At 48.2% G+C, this 23,954-nt stretch overlaps 1 protein-coding gene across 2 annotated transcripts in view; it reads left to right on the top strand.

The window, feature by feature from the left end:
• Nucleotides 1–23,954, top strand: part of ZSWIM8 (zinc finger SWIM-type containing 8) — a 3,132,642-nt gene that overhangs the window by 3,012,842 nt on the left and 95,846 nt on the right. For both annotated transcript variants that reach the window (XM_069610680.1, XM_069610679.1), the window contains one exon: nt 5,329–5,507. In XM_069610680.1, coding sequence (XP_069466781.1) covers nt 5,329–5,507 — 179 coding nt within the window. The remainder of the gene's footprint in view (nt 1–5,328; nt 5,508–23,954) is intronic.

Below are 23,954 nucleotides of genomic sequence, written 5' to 3'. Positions count from 1 at the left end.
ACCGCTAGGAACGACACGCCCACTTCACCGTCATAGCTCGACCTGTTCTCTGTCGGACGTTCGACGACCCGTGACTCCTGCCTGAAAGTGAGGACACTCAAGTAGGGCCGTCGATTCCCCGACGAGGAACACTACAACACCAGGTACTTTGGGGTTGCAGAACTATTGGAAAGTCTAGTGTGAACAATATATGTGGACTGGGCTTGTATCTTTCTTCTACAGGTTGCCCAGGTGGGGGCAGATCTCCACACAGAACTGTGTCTAGATATCAGGGCTAGTATTCTGCCGATTGTCCAACCATCTTGTGTCATTCTGACCGTATGCACTTTAATGAGATCTGATAACGTTAGTGGTACCACTTTAGAACTGTACATATTTGCCATTGTTGATTTCTGAGTACAAAGTGAGTTATCGTGTAGTGTACGTGACCTTGAATATTAATTATATAAAGACTGTTTTAACCGATACATTGTGTGGACATTCCTTTGTAGGTGCTTGGGGGCTACACTGTACTTAAGAACCAGCTTGCATCACCTCCTGAGAAGCTAGGCCTTGATTGCTCGACCACAACTAACAATAATAGAGAATCTTAGCAGGGGTCCTCTGTGCCTCTCATCTACCATATAGAGAGCGGAAGTACAGACCACTCCTCTGGTCTTTACACTGGGGTTGCCTCTTCCTTCCCTCTTCATGCACAGTGCACCTCCTTCAGCTGGTCTGCTGGGTCTGTGCCCTCCGCCGTACAGCCGGGTCTTTCCAATCTTGCAATTGCAACCTAGACGCTGCTGGGCTCACCAGTTGCAGGCTCGGCGGCCCCTTTGCCTGCGCGCTGCTGGGCTCACCGATCCCTCGTCTTCCACGCTGCTAGGTACACCGGACCCTGTGTCTCTGCACTGCTGTCCGTTGCTCCTCCTCCTCGGCACAGATTCTTGCCGCACTACCTATGCGGCATGTCTCCCTGGCCACACTACCTATGCGCCATGTCTCCCTGGGCCAGCGTCTCTGGTCCTCAGATGGGCTTCACCTGCTCTCCTGCCGCTGGGCCCTTCTGTGCAGGGCGCTTCTTCCATGACACTGATGGTGCTCGTTTCCCTTCGCCGCCAGTTGTTGTGCCCTTCAATTGGGCCTCATACACACCCCAAGACATAATACACAGGAGCCATGTTCATCGATAACGTTCCCTTTATTCCTCCTCCTAGCAACTGCCTTCCCTCTTCCCTTGCCCCTCCCTTTCCTCCAGCTCCCTCCCATGGTCTCGAGCTCTTTCTCTTAAAGGGGCTCTGTCTTCATTCCCTCACAACAAGAACCCATTGTCTATTGGCTACAGCTATGGCAGAAACTGGCTTTTGCGTCTTTTAGGAATTACCTGATACATCTGCTGAGCCTTAAGGGGCCCAAACGTCTGCCATGGGTGGCACATGTTGGGAAGGGTCTTTTTGATCTGAATAAGCAGAACACATGGTTATACCCCATGCTGATAAATAAGCTACAGGTTACAAGTCTAAAAAGCTCATTACGTAATTGTTTAGAGAAAGCATGGTGGTAGCCCATAGAAACTTAAAGCAGGCTCCTAACTATGCGAGCATAAAATCTGATTTTGGGTTTGAAAAATACCTCGATTGGGTCAACCCTCACTTTGCTCCTGCATTGAATATTAATTTTAGATTGGGCACACTGAAGGTGGCAAAATGTACCATGCCATGGGGGCCAGGGAATTTGGGTGCACGCCCCCTTTGCAGCAACTGTCTAGAGGCAGTTATTCATTTTTTGATTCTTTGTCCCAAAACCCAGGAATGAGAGACCTTTACTTCTCTCCTAAGAACCGCAGGTATTCAAACTGTTGCTGAGGCTATGGAGTTATGTAAGAGATCTAGCGATTCAGATAACATGACTAGAGTGGCCAAATATATACATTGTGCTTGTCTTTTGAGGCCTAAAGTATAATATGGGTTATTCCCCTTTGCCTCGTTATGCTGCATGCTTCCATACAACTGAGGGGTTTGCAAGTCCCTTGTTTCTCCCCCCCCAATAAGCTTGATGACTAATTTGTTTTAAAATCATTTAGATGGATTTGATTAATTGAATTGTACCTTATTTTCAGGATCCGATTGCTGCTATTTGTTTTACATTATTGGCAGTTATGCTCAGGCCAACAACCTTAACATCAATACACAAAAAAGTCAAATAGTTATCTGTAACCCGAAGAGAAATTTTAAGGCAAGCGATCACAAATGGCAATTGCAGCAGTGCAAAATTCTTATTGTTGACCAGTATCGATATCTAGGTGTAATTATACAACATAAAAGGACACTATCACAATACAAGTGCGAAGTAAGAAATAAGCTACAGTCATTGGTATCTCAATTGCGAATACTTCTTCGCAAGTTTGGGAAGTTTTCAATGAAACACATCATTATGTTCTATAAGATGAAGGTAACACCCATTTTATTATATGGTGTTGAAGCTTGCCTCCGTAAAGATCGTATATTCTGGGATGGCATAGAGTCCTCCTATTGGAAGCAAGTAATACAACTCCCGACATGTACACCCATAGCGCTAATTCGCTTTGAGCTGGGTCTCACATCTCTTTATTCACAGGTGTTGTGTAAACAATGCGCTTTCCTTCGAAAAGCGCTTACTGGTCTAGAGATTCCAACTATTCTGAAGGTTGTTGCTCACAATTTACTTACGTCAAACAACCTCTTTCCATGGAAATGGCGTAATCATGTTTTAAATGCTCTTAGTGATGCAGCCATATCCATTGATTTACTCATATCGAATCCCAATCGAGCAAAAGTTAAAATATTTCAGTATGACTGGGCAGAAAACATAACAAAATGTACAACATATAAAGACTTCAATGTTCTCCTGTTTGGAGTGAAGAAGCATGGGATAATGGCAACTTATCTTGGAAAATTTCCGTGCCCTCAACTCAGGAGGAAGTACATGAAATTTAGGTTGAATTTATACATCACTCGTGACATATTATGTAGGAGAAAAATTATTACAAATGAGCAAAACTATTGCCGGTATTGTGAGAACACAAATCTGATGGAAACTGTGCAACATTTGCTGACAGATTGCGAAGCAGTAAGTGAGGCAAGAAGCAGATGCTTCAAGGATAAATTGATGTTTCAGAATCATCTAACCCAATTTCAAAAATGGCAAACACTTTTCTCCAACCCTAGAACTTCAATACAAATAGCAATTGTCCAATTTTTAGACCTGGTATTAACGGATACCCTCCTAAGTGAGGATGAAAATCCTGTTTTGTAAATCATAAAACAATGACAAATGTAATTCAATTTTATTCCAGGGATAAGGGAGTAAACTGTAATGCTGGTGATGTAGTATTTCATTCCTTTTGCTTTTTTTATTCTATGACCTTCTTTTTAATTTGGTTGATTTATCAGGAAGTGTCATTATTATCAGTAACTGTTTTTTTTATTGTTCTAATTGGTGATTATGTGATATTTTATTTTATGTTTTTCTATCATAGAGAATGTTGATAGAAAATGATTTGTATTATGAACTGAAGAGAAATGTTGGTATACATTGTGTAAATAATTTGAAAAGTTGTTATACGACTAAACAAATAAAAAAAATATGGGTTATTCCCCTTTGCCTCGTTATGCTTCATGCTTCCATACAACTGAGGGGTTTGCAAGTCCCTTGTTTCTCCCCCCCAATAAGCTTGATGACTAATTTGTTTTAAAATCAATTAGATGGATTTGATTAATTGAATTGTACCTTATTTTCAGGATCCGATTGCTGCTATTTGTTTTACATTATGTATGTACTTTATGTGATGAACCAAAATGTTTCATAATCTTTCTTAGAAAATGTGTTTTTTGGTGTAATAACTTTGATGGCTCTGAGCCGAATAAAGATTATATTGATTGAAAGACAATTTCTGTAACGTTTTATCCCAAATTGTTGAACTGTTAAGCTGCTAAATGGAGGCAACTTCTCAATTGTGCTATGCAAACTGGACTCCGCTTTACAGGCCGCACCATTTTCAACCTATCGAAATCCTCTCCCCCGTGTCATACCTAGCATCAGCACGTTGTTGACTCTTCATGAAAAATCTCAACATCTCTTTAACTTCCTGCTACTACTCTAAAAATCCATCCATGGTATTGCCACCACAAGCTCACTAAATGCATCTCACTGTACTCCTCATCGCAAACTCTCCACTCCTCGCCGCTTCAAAAACCCATTAGCCTCCCTGAGCCTCCTCCCGATTTTGCTCCTTTTCCCCATTTGACCCACACCACTGTGATGCTCTCCGCTGGCCACATTTTCAGTGGAACTCTACAAAATGTGGATCACAATGCCACCTGGTGGCAATGGAAGAACTCACCCAAACCTCCAAGATTCTATCCAAACTGACTTCACAAGTCACCTGTCCTGCATTCTACTCTCAGGTCTACTGTATGTAATTTGTAAATAACTGCCTCAGGCTCTCCATGTTAAAACTATTGTGTCCTCCAATCTCTGTGCCTTGCATGTTTTCCCCCTCTTATCCCTTTGCCCTCCAGTATTTGATATTCAATCCAATATTTAAAGGCCCCACAACCTAGGATTGCCTCTGCTTTGATATTGACAACTTTGTAATTCATTTCTGTTTGAAGTGAAAACCTGTCTTTAAATGAATACAAAATACAAATGCATCTTTTTATAACCTACCTTCTTAATGCTTGGCAGAGATTTTTGGAAATGCTTTACTTAATTCCTTTAAAGGGCGTTTCATTTATTCTTAAGCATTCACTCAAAGTTCAGTCTGCAAAATCATTGGATTTACAGTTAACTAAGATATTATCAGAAAATTAGAGACTTACAACACCTGACTCTCATGTGAATTTGTTTATTATTATTATTGTAAGCGTATTTAGAGAATGACATTCATAACCAAGGAAGTCTAATGGCCTAAAATCTCAAGAAGGGCGCTATTAGCCAATAATATGTGAGGTTTGTTGATAAATTGAGATTTTATGGGGTATACACAAAATGAAGTGTCTAATGATGTTACAGCGCGGGCATAGTTTGTGTTTCCAGAGCCTGTATGCCAGAGCAAACAAGATCACCTGCCTGAGCATCATCTACATAAATAAGTTGCACATAAAAGTGGCTGACCAAGGCTTTTGGTTGGTATAGCATGTTGTAATTGGTCATAGTACTTTGGGAAACATTACATTGAGTGCTGTTGATTATAGAAGTGAACTGCAAACAGGTATATCAAATATTAATTGATTGTTACAGTAATGTTTTGGGTGATGGCCTAATGTGAGACTAACCTTACTTTACAATATGCCTTTTTTTGTCCAGGTGTCAACTATGTCCATCAGTTCTGTGTTGGAGCAGCAAAGGGAGTGCTGAGTCCATTTGTTCTGCAGGAGATTATCATGGAGGCACTTCAGCGGCTGAACCCAGCTCACGTGCACAACCATCTGCGCACGCCTGCCTTCCACCAGCTTGTCCAGCGGTGTCAACAGTCTTATATGCAGGTAATGGTCAGTATTTTTGCCTGAAAAGGACCACAAATATCACTTGTGTCCTAAAGTCCCAGCATTGACTTCTGACAAAATGACACATTGGTTTCAAGATCCTATGCCTGATTCACAAAGCCATTATTGCGCCGATGCACTATTATATGACCTATGCAATTCTAATCTATTAGCCAAAGTTTGGCATCCTACAACCTGCTGGACTCTGTCGTTCAAAATATGCTTGTGTGGAGGAAAGGGAGGGTGTTATCTCCAACATCAAGATTCCTCTTTTTGGAACTCAATACTGTTGCATCTTCAACTCAAATGTGGCCATATGAAGTTCGACGAGCATTGAAGACTCAACTACTCATTGTATTTGGATGTTCGATTTTGTTCTCTGCACTCGCTTGTCTCCCTCCATCTTCTACCTTTATTCTCCCAATGATCTAGAGTAAACGACATGATGGGGGCATAGCAATGTACGAAAACATAAAATAGATATCTACCGATCGGCACCATCACCACAACGCATTGCAACTTCCCTCTCTCCCTCTCCTTCTAATAAACCAACCCGTCTCACTCCCTTCCAGATCCACCACAGTTCTTGGAGACCATGCAAGGGTGCAGCAGCGCACTGTACAACTCCTAATAACATTACAAATGATTAACCTGTTCCTCCCTTCCTTATCTGTTTTCATACACAAGCAATATATAATTACTGATTTTAAAAAGGTTTTTCAGTTTACATGGTCAATTGTCAAGATTTGTGTTGAGCTAGGTGTTAAGATGGATTTCTGAACTCTGTCCTAGAGGGGCAGCGGTTCAGAAGGCCAGCCTAGTTCCTTGGAACAGGGTAACCTCTGGACAAGCCAGACCAATCAGGGTAGCGATGGCGGCGGTCAAGACTAGGTCTCAAGAGGGGTGAAGGTGACTGAAAGCACGCAATGAGCACACAAAGCAAGGACACTTACAAATTACTCCAGACAGGTGTTATATTAAAAATATAGACACATTTATTACAAGGCCTTTGTAACATCGACCATAGTAAAGAATCACGGTAAAACTTCAATAAATCAACACATCACAAGCAATACAATATATATACAAGACCAAGGGGTCTAAAGAGTTAGAAGCACGAAATATGCAGACCACCTAGATGGGGAGGAAAACAGGTAGTGCAAGTAATCGTTAGACCCAGTTCGACATCATAGGCCACCTATCTAGAAGGAAGTCCGAGCCCTACGAAGAGTGGAGCATTGTGCTCAAAAGTACCTGCACACGCGGGTGCCAACGGGCAAAGGAGAGTCTCTTCAGGGAGATCAGGCAGTTCAGAGAGGTGCACAAAACGATGAACAGTTCCCCGCTACTCAAGCGCGGCCTCCACTTGTGGGCAGAAGCAGGGCGCGAGTGCGGAAAAGGGTTGCTGTTTACGACAGCGATGGAAAGCCACAGGGTGGGAGGGTGACCGGTTAGGGTATTGACTACTCACCGGTCCCCGATGCAGGCAGACCCAGGCTTCTCTGGTTCCGTTTCGGTACTGGCAGGTTCAGATGCGATCAGCAGGATGTCTCGATGCCGTGTAGATTCCGCGACAGCAGGAGTCAGGGTCGATGGTGTCCCAAATGCAGCGAACACGCACAGGTTTGTTACCACAGCAGGGCAACTCGGCAACCACATGTATCCCGGTCCCAAAGCACACGTCTCACTTCAGACCTGGGAATGCCAAGTGTACGAATCGTGTGAGAGTGCCGAGGACACTGGATTAGCAGTAAGCCAGACGGCGGTGACAGAGCAAGGTTCCTGTGTATACAAACAAAGGGGGGTCTGGGAATCTCTCTACCAGCACGAACACAGCCCAATGACATGTTCTTGGGTGAATAACCCCTGGGAGAGACTCTACCAAGTCTTTAGCTCACTGTCCTTTTCACAGAGAAGAAATTTCCCCGCATATCAGCCTTTGTCCTGCCCAGGGGCAGTCCAGCGCCGAAATGCTAGGCAATTCTCCTCTGAACAAGAGTACCATCAGTAACCCCATACACGTGTTTCAGCCTTGTTGGGCATCATCAGTGAGGTGAAACTGTTGCCTCTCTAGGAACAGTGAGCAAGGGGTCCACGTCTGGATTGCCCTGTTAACTTAGGGTGAAACCCAAAGTTAATGTATGCAAACAAAGGGGGGTCTGGAATCTCTCTACCAGCACGAACACAGCCCAATGACATGTTCTTGGGTGAATAACCCCTGGGAGAGACTCTACCAAGTCTTTAGCTCACTGTCCTTTTCACAGAGAAGAAATTTCCCCGCATATCAGCCTTTGTCCTGCCCAGGGGCAGTCCAGCGCCGAAATGCTGGGCAATTCTCCTCTGAACAAGAGTACCATCAGTAACCCCACTACACGTGCTTCAGCCTTGTTGGGCATCATCAGTGAGGTGAAACTGTTGCCTCTCTAGGAACAGTGAGCAAGGGGTCCACGTCTGGATTGCCCTGTTAACTTAGGGTGAAACCCAAAGTTAATGTATGCAAACAAAGGGGGGTCTGGGAATCTCTCTACCAGCACGAACACAGCCCAATGACCTGTTCTTGGGTGAATAACCCCTGGGAGAGACTCTACCAAGTCTTTAGCTCACTGTCCTTTTCACAGAGAAGAAATTTCCCCGCATATCAGCCTTTGTCCTGCCCAGGGGCAGTCCAGCGCCGAAATGCTAGGCAATTCTCCTCTGAACAAGAGTACCATCAGTAACCCCATACACGTGTTTCAGCCTTGTTGGGGAAATTTCTTCATCAGTTTCAGCAAGAAAGACCCCCCCATCCACATGTGGCACATTTCCTGCGCTTTGACAGCAGTACCTCGTGAATGATGTATATATTAATTGAAAAAAAGTTGTTAAAGCGACATTCTGAGTAATTAATTGAAATAAGCACAGAAGTGGCACCCGCGGCTGGCGCACAGAGGGAGCGTGCGCCAGCTTGCGCCAGCCGCGTGCGCCAAAACCCATTTCCCCGCACCGCGTATTCATGGATTTCCCATTCATATCCAGACGTGGCGCAGCGACCATCCAGCAGCGCCAGTTACGCCCCAAACCACGCCCCTTGCAGCAAAAACAGCCACAGAAATCCCCTACATGGCGCCAAGGCCAGTGGACCAGCATACAGCCCCCCAACAACAAAATCGCGCTAAAAACGCCACTCGCCCGGCTCGCGCCAGCCCAATCGCGTGTAAAACTCCCTGCGCACCCCTCGGAATACGAACCCTGCTCGTGCCAGCCCAATCGCATGTAAAACTCCCTGCACACCCCTCCCAATACGCAAAGCCTGTTTGCGCCAGTCCAATTGCGTGTAAAATCCCCGGAATACGCGAACCCCGCTCGCGCTAGCCCAAATGTGTGTAAAACTCCCTGCGCACCCATCGGAATACGCAAACCCCGCTCGCGCCAGCCCAATTGCTTGTAAATGTCTTGCGCACCGCCTGCAATACACGTACCCCGCCTGCGCAGGCAAATTGTGTGGAAAAAGTCCCCCCTGTGGTGTGGGCTGGCTGATGGGGGCTGCCTGCGGGGCATGGTCAGGGTGGATGGGGCTGCCTGCGGGGCATGGTCAGGGTGGATGGGCTGGCTTTGGGGCATGGTCAGGGGTGTAGGGCCGTCCACTGTGGTGTGGGCTGCCTGCGGGGCATGGTCAGGAGTTGTAGGGGTGTCCCCTGTGGTGTGGGCTGCCTGCAGGGCATGGCCGGGGGTTGTAGGGGTGTCCCCTGTGGTGTGGGCTGCCTGCGGGGCATGGCCAGGGGTGATGGGCTGGCTGCGGGCATGGTCAGGGGTGGCTGCAGGGCATGGTCAGGGGTGTAGGGCTGTCTCCTGTGGTGTGGGCTGCATGTGGGGCATGGTCAGGGTAGATGGGCTGCCTGCAGGGCATGGCCAGATGTTGTAGGGGTGTCCCCTATGGTGTGGGCTGCCTGTGGGTTCTCATGTGCGAGTCATGCAATGCTTCACTGATGCGTGCGTGTTGTGATGCATGCTGGCCATGTGAAGCAGACAGGGACTGTCTTCATCACCACACATGCACCCTACTCACATGCTAGTCACCCGGCTGCCCCTCTGGTCCATGTTCCAGCTCACTGACCTGTCTGCATTTAGCCTGTGGTTTCTTTCCACTCAGCACTCGGACTATGTCATTGCATGACTGACTTGCATGTGTGTTCAGCCTGCCTGCGGGTACTCCACGCAGGCATGCTTCCTTGCCCCTCCACACCCCCCTGCACCTCAATTTCACCATTGCACTGGTGGGTAACATGTTGGACTACTGCAATGGCCTGTTCCACACTCCTGTGTACATGCACACTTCCCCCTGCAAACCTGCCGAACACATACTGTGAAGTACTTCCTTTGTCCTTGATGCAGGGTGTCTCACTCGGACTGTGCAGATGGCAGATGCTCCCCGGGGACATGAGTGCCCATTCACGCTCCATGTGCATTCCATGCACGCCCCTACATGTCCTTGGCAGGATGATCATTGTAGTACGTGTCCGGGATTACATACGTATCGTGGCATTTGGTCATCCATTCCATGCTCACTCTGGCTCAGTCCTGCATCACGCACATGTTTAGGGTCTCATGGTCTGTGTGGGGCACAGGCCTCCCCCTGTTGCAGGCCCCCTGACTCTGTTCAACTGGTGTAGCGCCTTCTGCATGAATGGGTGTACTACTGACGGTTCATCATGTGTCCTGCTTACTGTCCCATTCTCTGCTGTGGTGTCAGTTGACTGAGATGATGCAATTGACGCTAGCCAACACTGTCTGCCAATACACAGTTCTCTGGTCAACCTTTCATTGCCATGCAATGCCTCCCTACATTTTCACTAAGGGGGGAGCCATGCAACCCAGTGCATGCAAATTGCACATGATGGCTGAACTTGCCCTTACACTGCCGTCATGTTAAGTGATTGACATCAAAACATATTTGTTGATGTAGATTGTTGGTAACGTACACATGTACTGCACTGCACCCACCCACTTATGAGCCATGTTACACCGTTCTACATGCCTACTCACTGCTGCAATGTCAAAGTGACCTGGCATGTTTTGGCCTTTTCCGGGCATATTCCACCCCATCCTCGCCACCCCTCATCTCTCCAGAGGTTGTTTCATTTGGAAGATAAGTGTAATCTTGTGTTTTGGGATATTTTCTCACTGTGCTGTTCGCGGACTACGGGCGTAACTTGCGAATTTCAACATGGCGCCTGTTTCAAAGGTTTTGACGAACCTCACATTTCTCAATTAACCAGGAACATTATGTGGCTTCCTGATTGGTCCAGAGGCCTATGCATACACCAAATCAGGCGAGTCCATGGACCGAAAACCTAGATAGTACACATTTCTTTTATCTGTGTTTTGGACATTTATTAAAAATCTACTGGGCAGAGTAACAACAAATTTGCAAAAGCATGCTTGCAGGACCAGGCCACCACTCCTCCCGTGTGTTTGGTGCAGATCCGTCCAGCGGTTTAGGTTGTAGCCACAAGCAAACATTTTTTCTCATTCAAGTCTATCGGGATTTCAAAAAGTTGGGGACTCCTCCTACAGCTTTGCCTCCTCACTTGACAAAACCGCACCAAACTCTACAAACTAATTCAAAGTTGGGTCTATATTTTCTTTGCAAAGTTTTGTGTGAATCCGTCGAACTACGCTAAAGTTATAAGCCGCCCAAAAACATCTCTTCCTATGGGGCAAGTCAACATAACCATACCGTCTGTAATTCAAATATTTCTGAGGCTTGTGGATCTGCTTAGAATCGCATGCTTGCATCGGCCGACATCTAATGGTGGGTATTATATGACTTGCTTTCGAAGTTTGAAAAGGGACGTCGACTTGGCGTGTTTGTAATACTATCCCTAGTGTGAGGTGTATTGTATTCATGGTCCTTCACACGTCGAGGACCCTCTGGTTGTTTTTTTCCGCCATCGTGGTCGGTCGCATACTGCAGAGTTCGTGGCTTATAGCCTTTTGGTCACATATTGTGACTTAATTTCGCTACTGTTTCTTTAAACATCCTCGACTATCAACTGCGCAGAAGTTTTTTTTTATGACATTTCCAGGGTGAAGAAGCATTTCGATGGCTGTCTGCACGTCCGAAGACAGTCCGCTGCTTCGGCGTACACCAGGCTATAGCCTGTACAGTAGGTAAAGTGGGGGTAGCATTCTATATACCCTTTCTCTTAGAGAATGTATATATTTACTCACTCCCTATAAACTATATTTTTCACTGCCCTACCTCTTCAGTGTGCAAAAGACTCCTTTTTATTTTCAACAAAACATTTTATTGAACATTTTCACCTTGTATACATCAACATAGCTATTAGGCATATATGCAGATAGGGCGAATACCAATGGGTGCAGGTGTTAGTTCCAGTGCGCCTGTCACGGGGGTAGTGCTGTTTAATTGTTCAGTATTGCAGCGAGTCCTGTTGTGTTTGAGAGCAGGGCCCCCATGAGCTGTTCACAGGTCTTTAGTGAGATTGTTGCGCTGATAAAGGTTCTAACGTTCTGGGAGTTGCAGAAGGCCTGAGGTTTTGGGGCCGACCCCGTCGGTAGTACTACGTGAGCCATTGGGTTATGGGGGGTCAACGAGTTATTCCCGGGAATTTCTTTTGGGTAGTCCAGGAAGGAAGCCCATGTGCTGTGGAATTTATTCATATTCTCCAGGTGGATGGCCGTAATTTTTTCAGCGACTACCACGTCCCAACCCTTCGCCCACCACATGGGGAGCACGGGGCCATCAGGGTGCGGTGAGCAATTGGGTGCTTAAGTTTGATATGTGCCCCGTCAGTGGGAAAGCTCCTTCTCTGGTGTCCCCCAGTAGCACTATGCCCGGGTCCGATGGAATGGTTAGCCGGTCAGCCGGATTTGTTCCAACACCTCTACTGAGTAGCTTTCGGGCAGGACCACGGTAGGTGAAATAAGGAGCCGGTAGATGAGCATCCTCTCCAGCAATGAGGTGGGATCGCCAGGTTACTTTTGTTTAATAGTTCAGGAGTCATGTACCACCTATAGCGCACTTTCAGCCCCCCTTACTTATTAGTGACACATTTAGAGCTTTTATGCATTCAAGCTCATATGCGATCCCAATCTCTTAGTTTTAATACTCGTCCCAGGTCCCTACCCCAATTGTGCATGTAGTTTTTCTTCCTATTAGGGTCAGTTTTATCGAGTAATCGGTATAGGGTTGAAACTTTTCCCTAGAGGTTTGGTGGTGTTAGGGTGCGCTTTAGATCTGTTAGGTCCCTCCCTTCATTAGCCCTCATGTTACTATGCAATAACCAGTGCCTTAGTTGTGCATAGTGAAATCTTTCGGCCTTTATTTTACACTCTTCAAATGTTAGAGGAATCCCATTGACCAGGAAGTCTGATACCCGTGTTAGTCCCCCTCCCTCCACCCTGCGAACCCTTGGGGGTGTAAGCCTGGAGTGAATTCAGGGTTGTTCTATATTGGTGTTAGTGGGCCGAGAGTACCTACGCATCCCCGTTTGCGGGCTGCTTTTCTCCAGCTTTCTATTGTGTTCCTAGTAGATGTCAGTGGTCCTGAGTTTGGGGTGCTTTGAGGGGCCGTGATGTGTGCATGGGTCGCTAGTGGAGCTAGGCTCCATGCTTCCTCTAGTTGCTTCCATCGGGGTGTGTTAGTGGTTGAATGCCATGTGAAAGCGTGCGCGGCCCGTGCATATGCCCGTAGCATGATTTGTTTCACTATGCATGTTAAACCCCCCCCCCCCCCCACGAACTTCAGCAGGCTTTTTTGCAGTTTTTGAAGATCCACCTCCGCGGATTTGGAGTAATTAACCCTGAAGCCTGATACATTGCCAAATGCCTCAATTTATTGCCAAAGGGCTTCCATCGAGCTGTCTGCCTGAGTTAGGGTGAGTATAACATTGTCCGCGTACATGGAAACTTTGTAGGCGCATTCACCAATTTTTAGGCCCTCTATGTGTGTATTTTCTCAGATTTTGATGGCAAATGGTTCTGTAGAGAGTGAGAATATTAATGGTGAGAATGGGCAGCCTTGCCTTGCCTCTGGAGATGTTGATCTTGGCTGATCTTGTGCCATTTATCCTCAAGGATGTGGTGGGATGCTAATAAGTGTACATAGACCATTTTATAAAATTGGGGCCAAATCCAAAATGGGATAGTGTTTGGTTAATACATCCCCAGTCTAGCAAATCGAATGCCTTGTGTGCATCGAGAGAAATGATGACCAATTCCGAGCCTGTTCTAGTGGCACTTTCTATCAGATTTATGGTGCGTCTGATGTTGTTTGGGTGTTTGGTCTCGGTGAATTAATTTGGGGAGAACCGTCCGAAGCCTGGTTGCCAAGATCTTGGAAAAGATCTTCGCATCATTATTCATTAACGTGATCGGCCTGTATGAGGCGCAGTGCTTGGGGTCCTTGCCTGGTTTAGGGATGAGTACCGTCAGTGATTCTTCCATAGGTGGGGTGATGCCGCCCATTGTTAAAGAATTTAAAAGGGTTGTAAGCTGAGGAGCTAGAATATTGGCGAACGCCTTATGAAGCCGAGCCGTGAGCCCGTCGGGACCCGGGGTCACTCTCTTCAGAGATTTGATTGCCTCCAAAGTTTCCACTGTTGTGATCAGAAGCTCTAGGGCATCCAGCTGAATGGAGGGGGTTTCTCTTTGAATAGACCGCAAGTGTGAACTTGAGCCTCGAGCTCCGTAGGGGGCCCTGACATGATTTCTCTGATGTCCGCCCATTATTTCTATTTTCTCTCCCTCCGCATACCTGGTTACTCCGTCCGCCCCTTGACTATCAGAATATTATTTCTCATGTGGACTTTTTTCAATATATAGGCTAACAGGCGGTTCGATTTATTGCCGTTTAGATAATAGTATTGTTTAGTGTATGCTAACGCTCTTGCTGATTTGTTGGCTAAGTGAATCTCTAGGGCGTTTTTTGCTTTTTTGAGCTCCCTACCTCCTTTGGTGGATTGTCGCTTTTTAAAGTTTTTTTCAAACTCCACCCTTTCCTCTAATTTAGTCTGCTGGAGTTGCCTTCTCTGCCTTTGCGCTGCTGTGCCACTAATTAGGACCTCCTGCACCACTGGCTTCTTGGTATCCCAACCGTGGCTATGGGGCATTCCCCTGTTATGTTTTCCCTGAAGTAGTGTGTGTGAGTGTCTCAGCCAGTTCGTTCCTAATTGAGGTGTCTAGCAAGATTGAGTCTTTTAGTTTCCAGTATCTCTGGGGGGAATTGGGACGCTGTGGTTTCATAAGTCTGCTGTGATGGGTGCATGGTCTGGTAATGCTCGGGTGAATTTGTCCCCTCTCCAGACAGGGGAAAAGGAGACTAGCTATCAAGATTAGATCTATTCTAGAGAAACCTTTGTGCATATGTGAATAGAAAGTGAAAGCTGTCTGCTTTTTTGGCCTATAGCATTAAAAGATCGATGCACTAAACGTTAGGCGGCCTGTGCCATGCAGACCTAAAGCTTATTCAGATATCCCAACGGATACCGAAGAGTAAGAAGAGGAGCATGGCAGTCCGGCACACAAAGTAATGCCAAGGAAAATATGGGATCTGCAGATTCCTGTGTGCCAGTCCCCCTCCAGAAGGCAGGCCAGCGGTTCTGCACCTGGCGAAAGTGGCACACATAAGCACAAACAACATGGGAGTAGGCATAAATGCTCAAAACACACAACCTCCAGCCATTCCTTGAATAAGTCGTCGAAACATGAACTGCAGTGTGTGAACCCACTTCTGGTGCCTCTTCTGCGATGCAGTTCTCTGTGCCCACTACACGTGCGTGACAAGACGTATTACCTAAACAAGCGTCCAGCAAAACCACCACTGCACGTAGACACTGGTTGACGTTTCCAAAGCGCACGCCCCTCAACATGTGCTGTAACAGATGATCGATTCGTCGAACACTTCCAAACAGCTGCCAAAATGCACACAAGCACACACACACGCGAGGAAACCTTGACGCAAGAACCAAATTTGTAGAAAGAGACACCTTACACACAAGCCTTATACCCTTTGACGGAGGCTTTACACTCACAATATCCATCTGATACTGAAGAGGTTTTATTCCCTTTAAAAGATCAAACCAAGAACTGGTTCATGGACTAGAGAAGGGTTTGAAAAGACAATGGATAAGGTATCTTCTTTTTTCACTTTTATGGAAAAATACCCATTAAGCACATTGATTTAGGGGCGGGACAGCACCCATGTAAGTCTCCCAGGTTACAGAAGGAGACCTCTACACACCCACAAGATAAGGTAGTGCAAGTGGTTATAGATGACCAATGTCAAGTGGGTACAGATGACCAGGGAACTTTAGATAATTACCCTGATTATGACCCTGAGGATGATATCTATTATGAACCTGATGAATTTTTACTCCTGTCAACTGAATATCAGGAACACCCACAAGACTCACCTATTCACAACCAAATTCTTTATATATAATGATTCACTTAGAAAAGTGGCAGATCACTTTAAGATCTAGACTCAAGAGACCATACAAGATAGGAATTTTGAAAATTAAATGTTAGAGGAAAAAGCATCAATCTGTTAATTTATTTCACTACTCCAATCAGTTACTAATCATATTCAGCTCTCTTTAGTCACTCCTTCCCTTACTAGGGCAGTTAATCCCTTCAGAAAAAAAAAACTTTAGACCTCCTCCTTCAAACCCCTTACATATATAAGAGAACATCTTACACCAGATTCGCTAGTGGTAACTACCACCCGGAAAGAACAGTTATTACCCTGTCGTCTGCTGAAACACTGCCTTAAAAAGAGAGCAAAACACGTTTTGCATTGGGGGAAAAAAAGTAGCTACTTCAGCTGCTTACGAAATACGCATTACAAATTAAAGTACTCTTTTCTCCAGCTGCAACAGAGCACTATGGGACATCGTGCAGAGTCAGCTAGACTTTGTCCCAGAAATCCCTATGCTCTCACATCTCAAAGACGGTAGCTGAAGGCAAACAGTTTGCCAATTAGATTATTAAGTGGAACTTAGATGCAGCAGAATTGTGGCAGAGGGCATGCTATTAATATGCCATGCTTAACTATGCCAGTCAGGCTTTAAGCTTGGAACACAAGCCACCCTACTCAATATACCTATAGAAGCAAATGGCAAGAAAAAGATTTTAGGCCAGATTTCTAATAAGCCTTACATCCAACAGGATGTTTTCAACACCTGTTGTTTATTTCAAGGGACAGCATACTCACGAACAACACAAAACAGCTACTCCCAAGGATCTTCATCACCCTGGTATTTTGCCACCTCACAATCAACCCCCTATCAATCAAGCTATTTAAAGGGGCTTTAAACAAGGTAGAAGTGTCATGGCAACAGGCCCCAGAACACAAAACCCACACCATCTAGTGATGTGGGCAATGGGTCACTTGACTCACTTATGTCCCTTTGGGACCCATAAACACAGGGGCCACGGTTGTACTCAGTCCTGGCGATTTCTTTTACTTTATTTCAGTGCAGGAGTGCTTTTATTTTACAAGAACTTTCCAGGAGCTGAAAGCCTTTATTCCAGAGAACATCCTCATATGCTGACTCATCGAGTGGGGCTCCCTAGGCCTGGTCTTCATGTGCTGATTCATCAGGTGTGGCAGGCAGGCTGAACCTGGTGGGCGTGGCTTCAGAAGCTCAGCTATATTAGCTGCTCCATCCTTAAGGCCGGTGCTTCGCGTTACTGTGCACTGCGTGCAACCTGACTCTCACCGCCGATTGGACCAGTTTACTTACCTTTTGAAACTAGGTGTTCTCCTGCATATTCACCTCCAGGAAACAGGTGCTTCATTGCTTCATCTTCAGACTCATCTCCTGACATCCAGTGATCTTGATCCTGACGCCGCAGCACCGCGCTCCGCATCCACGAACTCGGACCCTGTGAAGAAGAAGAAAGACAAGGTTAGAACATCCGTCCTAGGGCCGCACCGCATTTGAACCCCGCGCACCCCCTAGTTAACAACTTACCAGCTACTGTACCGCTGCAACTTTGTTCCTCGTTCCCTCCCGCTGCCGCCTCGAGCTCCGCAGCTTCTGCTGGGCCGGCAACATCACCTGCAAGGGTAGAAAGCAAAAGAGCAAACATCAAAAGCGGAAAGGACAGCAATACAAGACAACAAACTTTACAATACAACAAAAACAGACGAGGAAAGACAAAGGCAAACAGGAACACTTACCTGAAGTATAGTGGCTTAGTCGCAGCAGGACTTGGCTACCACGTGCAAGGGACCAGTGAAGGAACTCGGTCTAGATCATACAAGCACCACTGCCAGAAGCAGCAGGACGGAGTGCTTGCTAAAAACAAATCAACAGGTGAGCTTTCCAAGGACAGCGCATCCCACAGGTAGCACGGTTTGGGATAAGGGGTCTGGGAGGGGATCAGGCACACAAGCTGGCATACTCACGCCCCCTATTCTTTTTTTTTTTTTAAATATTTATTTTAAACAGGCAGGATTGGGCAATACAAAGTGATCAATCACGACAAATGGTATAAAGAAAGCACAGTAGATTACTCTCCCTTTCCCTCCCCCGTGTCTTAACATTCTTCTTCTTCCTGTCGCCGCTGGGAGTTATCGTCCCGTAAAGTCCTCCTGGCTAGTTGGGGCTTGTATGTCAGGGCTGGATAATTCCGATCAAAGTCTAGGATTGGGCCCCAAATGTTTTCGAAGCGATGTAGGCGGCCTGCCCCGGCAGCCGTCACCTTCTCTGCAATTAAGATGTCCCAGATTTTTACCCACCAAAAGGGCATTAACGGTCCTTCTGCTGTTTTCCAAGTGCGAGCTATTACGTTTCTGCCCGCCAATAGGCATTGAGATAACAGTTTGGCCATAGGGCCAGATCTGGGGTAGATTCCGGTGACTGGGGCTCCCAGGAGGATGGGCTCGGGCTCCAGGGGAAGTCGCACCTGAGTGATGTCTGTGATTGTTGTTAGGCATTGTTCCCAAAAAGCCTGGGCCCTCGGGCATGACCACCACATATGGAAGAGAGTCCCTACTTGGCCGCATTGCCTCCAGCAGTTCGGGTTGAGCGTGGGGTTCATGTGGTGTAGTCTTAGGGGAGAATAATACCATCGGAGGAGGATTTTATAGGCGCCTTCCCTGTTCGTAATGCAAGATGAAGAAGTATGAGCCCGCGACCAAATGTCGACCCACAGCTGGTCCTCGACTGGGTGGCCCAGGTCTGCCTCCCATTGGGCCATATACCGGGTTTAAGAGATTATGAAGTCAGGTTGGAGGCGTTTGTATAAGGTGGAGATGCTCCCCCTAGTTGGGAGATCATTTAGAGTCAGTTCAATGGCCGTGGGGGGGCGGGTGGCAGCTTGGCGGGTCTGTGGATGGGAGCACCAGTGGCGCAGCTGAATATACGTGAATCTGTCCTGCTCCTGAAGTTGGAAGAGTTCTTTACATCGCCTAAAGGTGCAGGGCTGTCCTCCTTCGAAAAGTTGCCCCAGGGTCACCAGGCCTCCCGCTATCCAGGATCTGAAGTTTCGGGTGGCCCAGCCAGGTGTAAAGGCCGGGTTCAGGAACACCGGTGAGGAGGGGCTGAGTCCCACTGGGATTTTCTTTTGTTTCAGTGCTTTGTCCCAGGTAGCCACAGTGTGTTTGGTGGACCTCAGGAGGTTCTGCCACTGGCCGCGCTCGGAGAGATTGATATGTGGGAGAAAACGTAGCGGGAGCGGCAGTTGCGCCTGTTCAAGGTCCACCCATCTCGGGCGGTTGGTAAGTATCTGCCATGTTCGGATACAGGCGAGTTGGGCCGCCATCTGATATTTTTGTAGGTCTGGGACTCCGAGGCCACCCAGTCTAGCATTGCCCAGCATCGTGGTCCTAGGGATTCTGGGCTTTCTCCCTTTCCAAATGAACCGTGACATTTCCTTTTGCAGATTTTGAAGGGCCGGTGCCGGGATCGGTACTGGGAGCGAAGAGCAAGCATATAGGAATCTCGGAAGCAAGTTCATTTTACAGGCCGTGATACGGCCCATCAGTGAGATTTCTTGCGCCGTCCACCGTTTTAAGTCCGCCACGAGTTCCGTGAACAGTGGGGGAAAGTTTGCTCGGTAAACTTCCCCTGGGTCAGCTGGGATCTGGACCCCCAAATAGCTGATGCTCTTAATTGACCATTGTATCGGGCATAGCGGGGCCAGAGCCTCTCGAATCTCTCGGGAAAGGGCCACCCCCATGGCAGCTGATTTCCGGAAGTTGATGGCAAAGCCGGTGACCCTTCCATAGCTCTCTATCTCAGCTAGGGCCTGAGGGAAGGAAGTGCGAGGTTCTGTGATGGTCAGTAAGACGTCGTCTGCATATAGGGCCAGTTTATGGTGTGTTGTGTCCGATTGGAAGCCCTTGATTTCCGGGTTTCGCCTGATCCGTTGGGAAAATGGTTCCATGATTAATGCAAAAAGCAGTGGCGATAACGGGCAGCCCTGTCTGGTTCCGCAGGTCAGGCCAATAGGGGGAGAAAGGATGCCATTGACTCTGAGAAGGGTTTTGGGCGCAGAATAGTTAGCCAAAGCCATGGCGCAGAACTCTGGACCAAAGCCAAAGGCCTCGAGAGTAAGCCTCATGAAGTTCCAGTCCACTTTGTCAAAGGCCTTAACTGCGTCCAGGGCCAGAAGCACCAGCTCTCGGGAGTCTCGGGAGGCAAGTTCCACCAGGTTCAAAGCTCTGCGAATATTATCAGCTGTAGAACGGTGTGTGATGAAGCCACTCTGGTCGGCGTCAATTATCTCTGGTAGGGTCCGGGACAGGCGGGTTGCCAGGATTTTGGAGTATATGTTGGCGTCTATATTGAGCAGAGCAATCGGTCTGTAGGACGCAGGATTCTTTGGGTCGCCGCCAGGTTTAGGCAGCAAGACGGTGATTGATTCTTGCATTGACGGGGTTATAGTGCCCGTGGTTCTGAATGAATTAAACAGCTGTACCAGAGGTGGGAGGAGTTGGGGTTTGAAAATTTTATAAAATTTCGTTGTATAGCCATCCGGGCCAGGGGCTCGAGACTTGAGGGATTTTATCGCCTCATCGACTTCCTCGCCGGTGATTGGGGCTTCCAATGAGTCCCGGGCTGCATCCTCTAGTCGGGGGAGCGCCGCGCTTTGCAGGTATTCCCTCTGTTCTTCGACCTTCCGAGGCGGGGCGGCCATTACCTGGGTCAGGTGGGCCGATGCAATTCGAAGCTTGTCGTGATCTGAGTATTGCGTCTTGCCCTGCTGGTCCCGTAGGCCCACGATTGTGTTGTTTCTTCTTATCTTAGCCAGTTTAGCCACCAGTAGTTTATTTGCTTTATTATTTTTGGCATAGTAGAACTGTTTGGCTTTCGTCATTTGATGGGCGGTATGTTCCGCATAGTGGGCTTCAATTTTCTTTTTTGCTATTCGGAGAGCTCGCTGCGTTTTAGGAGTCCAGCCCTTCTCCTTATGGGTCTTTTCTGCCTTCTCCAGTTCTTCTTCAAGGCCCTGACGAATTTGTTGTTTATGTCTATGATAGGCTGCCCCTTTGGCAATCAGTTCTCCCCGCACCACTGCCTTCATTGCATCCCAGGTGTTAGCTAGGGAGGTATCTTCGCTAGGGTTTTCCTTGAAGAAATTGACGATCGTGGTTGCGATAGCGTCTCTGAGTGGCATCTCATTAAGGATGGGATCGTATAGTGTCCATCTGCGTCGCTGGGGATCAGGGGGACCCTGAACTCGGAGTTCCAAGGTGACCGGGGCGTGGTCGGATAGGATTCTGGAGCCTATGGTCACCTCTTCAGTGAAGGCGAAGATTTGCGGGGATATTAGAAGGAGATCTATCCTGGAGAATGTCCGGTGAACATAAGAGTAGAAGGAGAAGTCTTTTTCAGATGGGTGGAGCACTCTCCATGAGTCCACCACTCCCAGAGTCCTGAACAAGCGCAGGAGGGCTAAGGCCGTGGTGAAGTCTCCAGGGGAGGGTGGGTGCGATTTGTCCTTTACGGGGTCCGGGACCCCATTAAAGTCCCCACCGATCACTATCTGGCCCTCCAGAAAGGGCGAAAGAGTTGTGGTGAGCGAATCATAGAAGGGTGCTTGGCCCAGGTTCGGCGCGTATACGGAGACCAGGGAGAACAGTTGTCCCGCTAGTAGGCATTTCACTGCTATGTAGCGTCCTTCCGGGCAGCTTATGGTGTCCAGAATCTGGGGATTCAGCCCCCTCCGGAACAGGATTGCAGTGCCACCTCGCTTGGAGTTGCCGGATGCGAAGAGTTGTTTTGGAAAGTCACGAGAGTGTAGGCGGCTGAAGTCTGCCGGTAGCAGGTGAGTTTCCTGTAGCATGGCCACGGCGGCGGCCTCATTCTGGAGTTTTTGTAGAATTGATTTGCGTTTAGCCGGTGAGTTCAGGCCCTTGACGTTTAGAGAGACGAACTTCCAGGTTTGCTGTTCCGGAGCGGGACCTGGGGTCGCTGATGAAGCTTGTGGGAGGGGGGGAGCTACTGAGGAATCAGCCATTATGTCGTGGGAGATGTGACCATCTGTTATCCTGCTTCAGGGGTTTTTGCTCGGACCGCCAACGGGAGGTCCAAGTTTTAACTGGGGATAGAGGACCCATTGTGGGGTTAGGCCCTCCCCTGGCCAACGGGGCCGTGAACCAAAGAATAGCCAACATGGCTGAAAATGTGAGTGGTTTTCTCCAAGGACTCATAGGTGGAATGTACCTTGAAGCTGGGCATGAGCCGTGGGGGGGGGGGGGTCCGCTGCATCGGGGATGAAATCCATCCATGTTTACAAGAGTGGCGGTTGGTTCCGCTGCGCCAGTATCGCTGAGTTGGGTCATAGGGGGTCGGAAGGGTCCCTTGCAAGGTCGTTCCAAGTTATCTTCTCCTCCTAAATCTCGGAACCCTCGACCATGTATTTTGTTTGGACCTAGGGGAGGCTGTGAGGTCCGAGTCAGTTGCCGCTTCAGTGGCCTGTGAGGGCGAGGAGTTAGCGGGGACCGGCTGCAATATACTTCCAGCGTCGTCTAGATGATTGATCCTGCGTATGGTACCCTTATAGGAGAATTGCAAGGCTGTAGGAAAGAGCCATTTATAGCGAACCTTTTGGGCTTGAAGGAAGGTGGTTAGCGGGCGAAGGGCTCGCCTTTTCTGGAGGGTCAACGGAGATAGGTCTTGGTAGATCTGAAGAGGGATCCCTTGGAAGGTGATTTCGTTCTCAGAGCGACTTATTGCTGATATGGCTTCCTTTGTTGTAAAGAAATGCACCCTGGTGATCACATCAGGAGGGCCGTCTGACTCAACTCCACGGCGGGGGTTTAGTCTGTGGGTGCGATCCAGTAGCAGCAGTGAATCCTCCATGTCTGGGAGGAGAGACTGGAAGAAGAGGCCCACGTATCCAGCGAGCTCTTGGTCTGGGACTGACATAGGAACCCCTCGGATGCGGAGGTTGTTGCGCCGGGCTCTGTTCTCCAAGTTTTCCTGCTTATACTCCAGGATTTCGCATTTGTCCTGCAAAAGCCCCACGGAGCGCTGAATCTCAGACAGGGAGGAGGCGTGGTCCTGGGCTCGATCCTCAATCTCCCCCACTCTCTGTTCTATCTCCGAGACCCTTTTATCGGTAGTCTCCAACTTGGCCGTAAGCTCCGACATACATGATCGAAATTCGGTTTTAATGTCAGCCATGAAATCACGAATGTCCTCCTTAGTTGCTAACGGTCCCCTGTTGTCCAGAGATTCTCGTGAGGCAGGGGGAAGAGTGTCCAGTTTCTTTGCTTTGTCGGACGACATTAGCATTGTTGCTATGTCTGAGGACTTGGCGGATTTCGGTTGCCTAGACATGGTGTGGCCTGGCAAGCGTGGGTCAGGGCCACAGGCAGTTCATACGCAAAAGTGGCGATGGCTTGAGAGTAGCCTGAAACCCTCCGGGGGCTGGAATGAGTGTTCCGATGTCCTGGTTGCACGCAGGGGCTTCTGGTGCGAAGGGGAGGAGGATTAAAGTGTCGTCCCGGTCTCACTGGTACCAAGCTGGGCAGGGGGGGATGGCGGGCGTGGGCTGGGGCGCCCCAGGAAGCAAACAAGGGGACGAGCGGGAGCAGCTCAGGTGCCGGGGCACGCCAGTTCAGGCTGGGCTCTCAGAGAGGAGGGCGCGGCTCCAGATCGCCACGGGTGCCGGATTCCTGGTGGTAATGGTGGCAGTAGAGGGTTTATGTCACTGTTAGGAGGGCAGTAGAGCGTGGCGCTGTTATCCGGAGCTATGGGCCAGGAGGTCTGTTCCTGCAGGGGTGCAAAGTCTGATGGAGGTGGAGTTGGTCCGAGGCTCGCCCTCGAGAACTCTATGGCCCCGGCCCCCTCCTCCAAAGTGGCGCAGCTGCGTGGTGTGGCGCGCCCCCGGTGTATCTGGGGCGGCTGCAAGGTCTTCTTCTCCTGGGGGCGTCCGGGACAGAGGGGGAAGCAAAGGGGGGCCCGGGGCCCGAAGCTCCTACCTCGT

Source organism: Ambystoma mexicanum, chromosome 8, assembly GCF_040938575.1.
Source record: "Ambystoma mexicanum isolate Mex_15411 chromosome 8, UKY_AmexF1_1, whole genome shotgun sequence".
Classification (NCBI taxonomy): Eukaryota; Metazoa; Chordata; class Amphibia; order Caudata; family Ambystomatidae; genus Ambystoma; species Ambystoma mexicanum.
The sequence above is the reverse complement of the archived record's forward strand: the minus strand, read 5'-3'. Positions and strand labels throughout refer to the sequence as shown.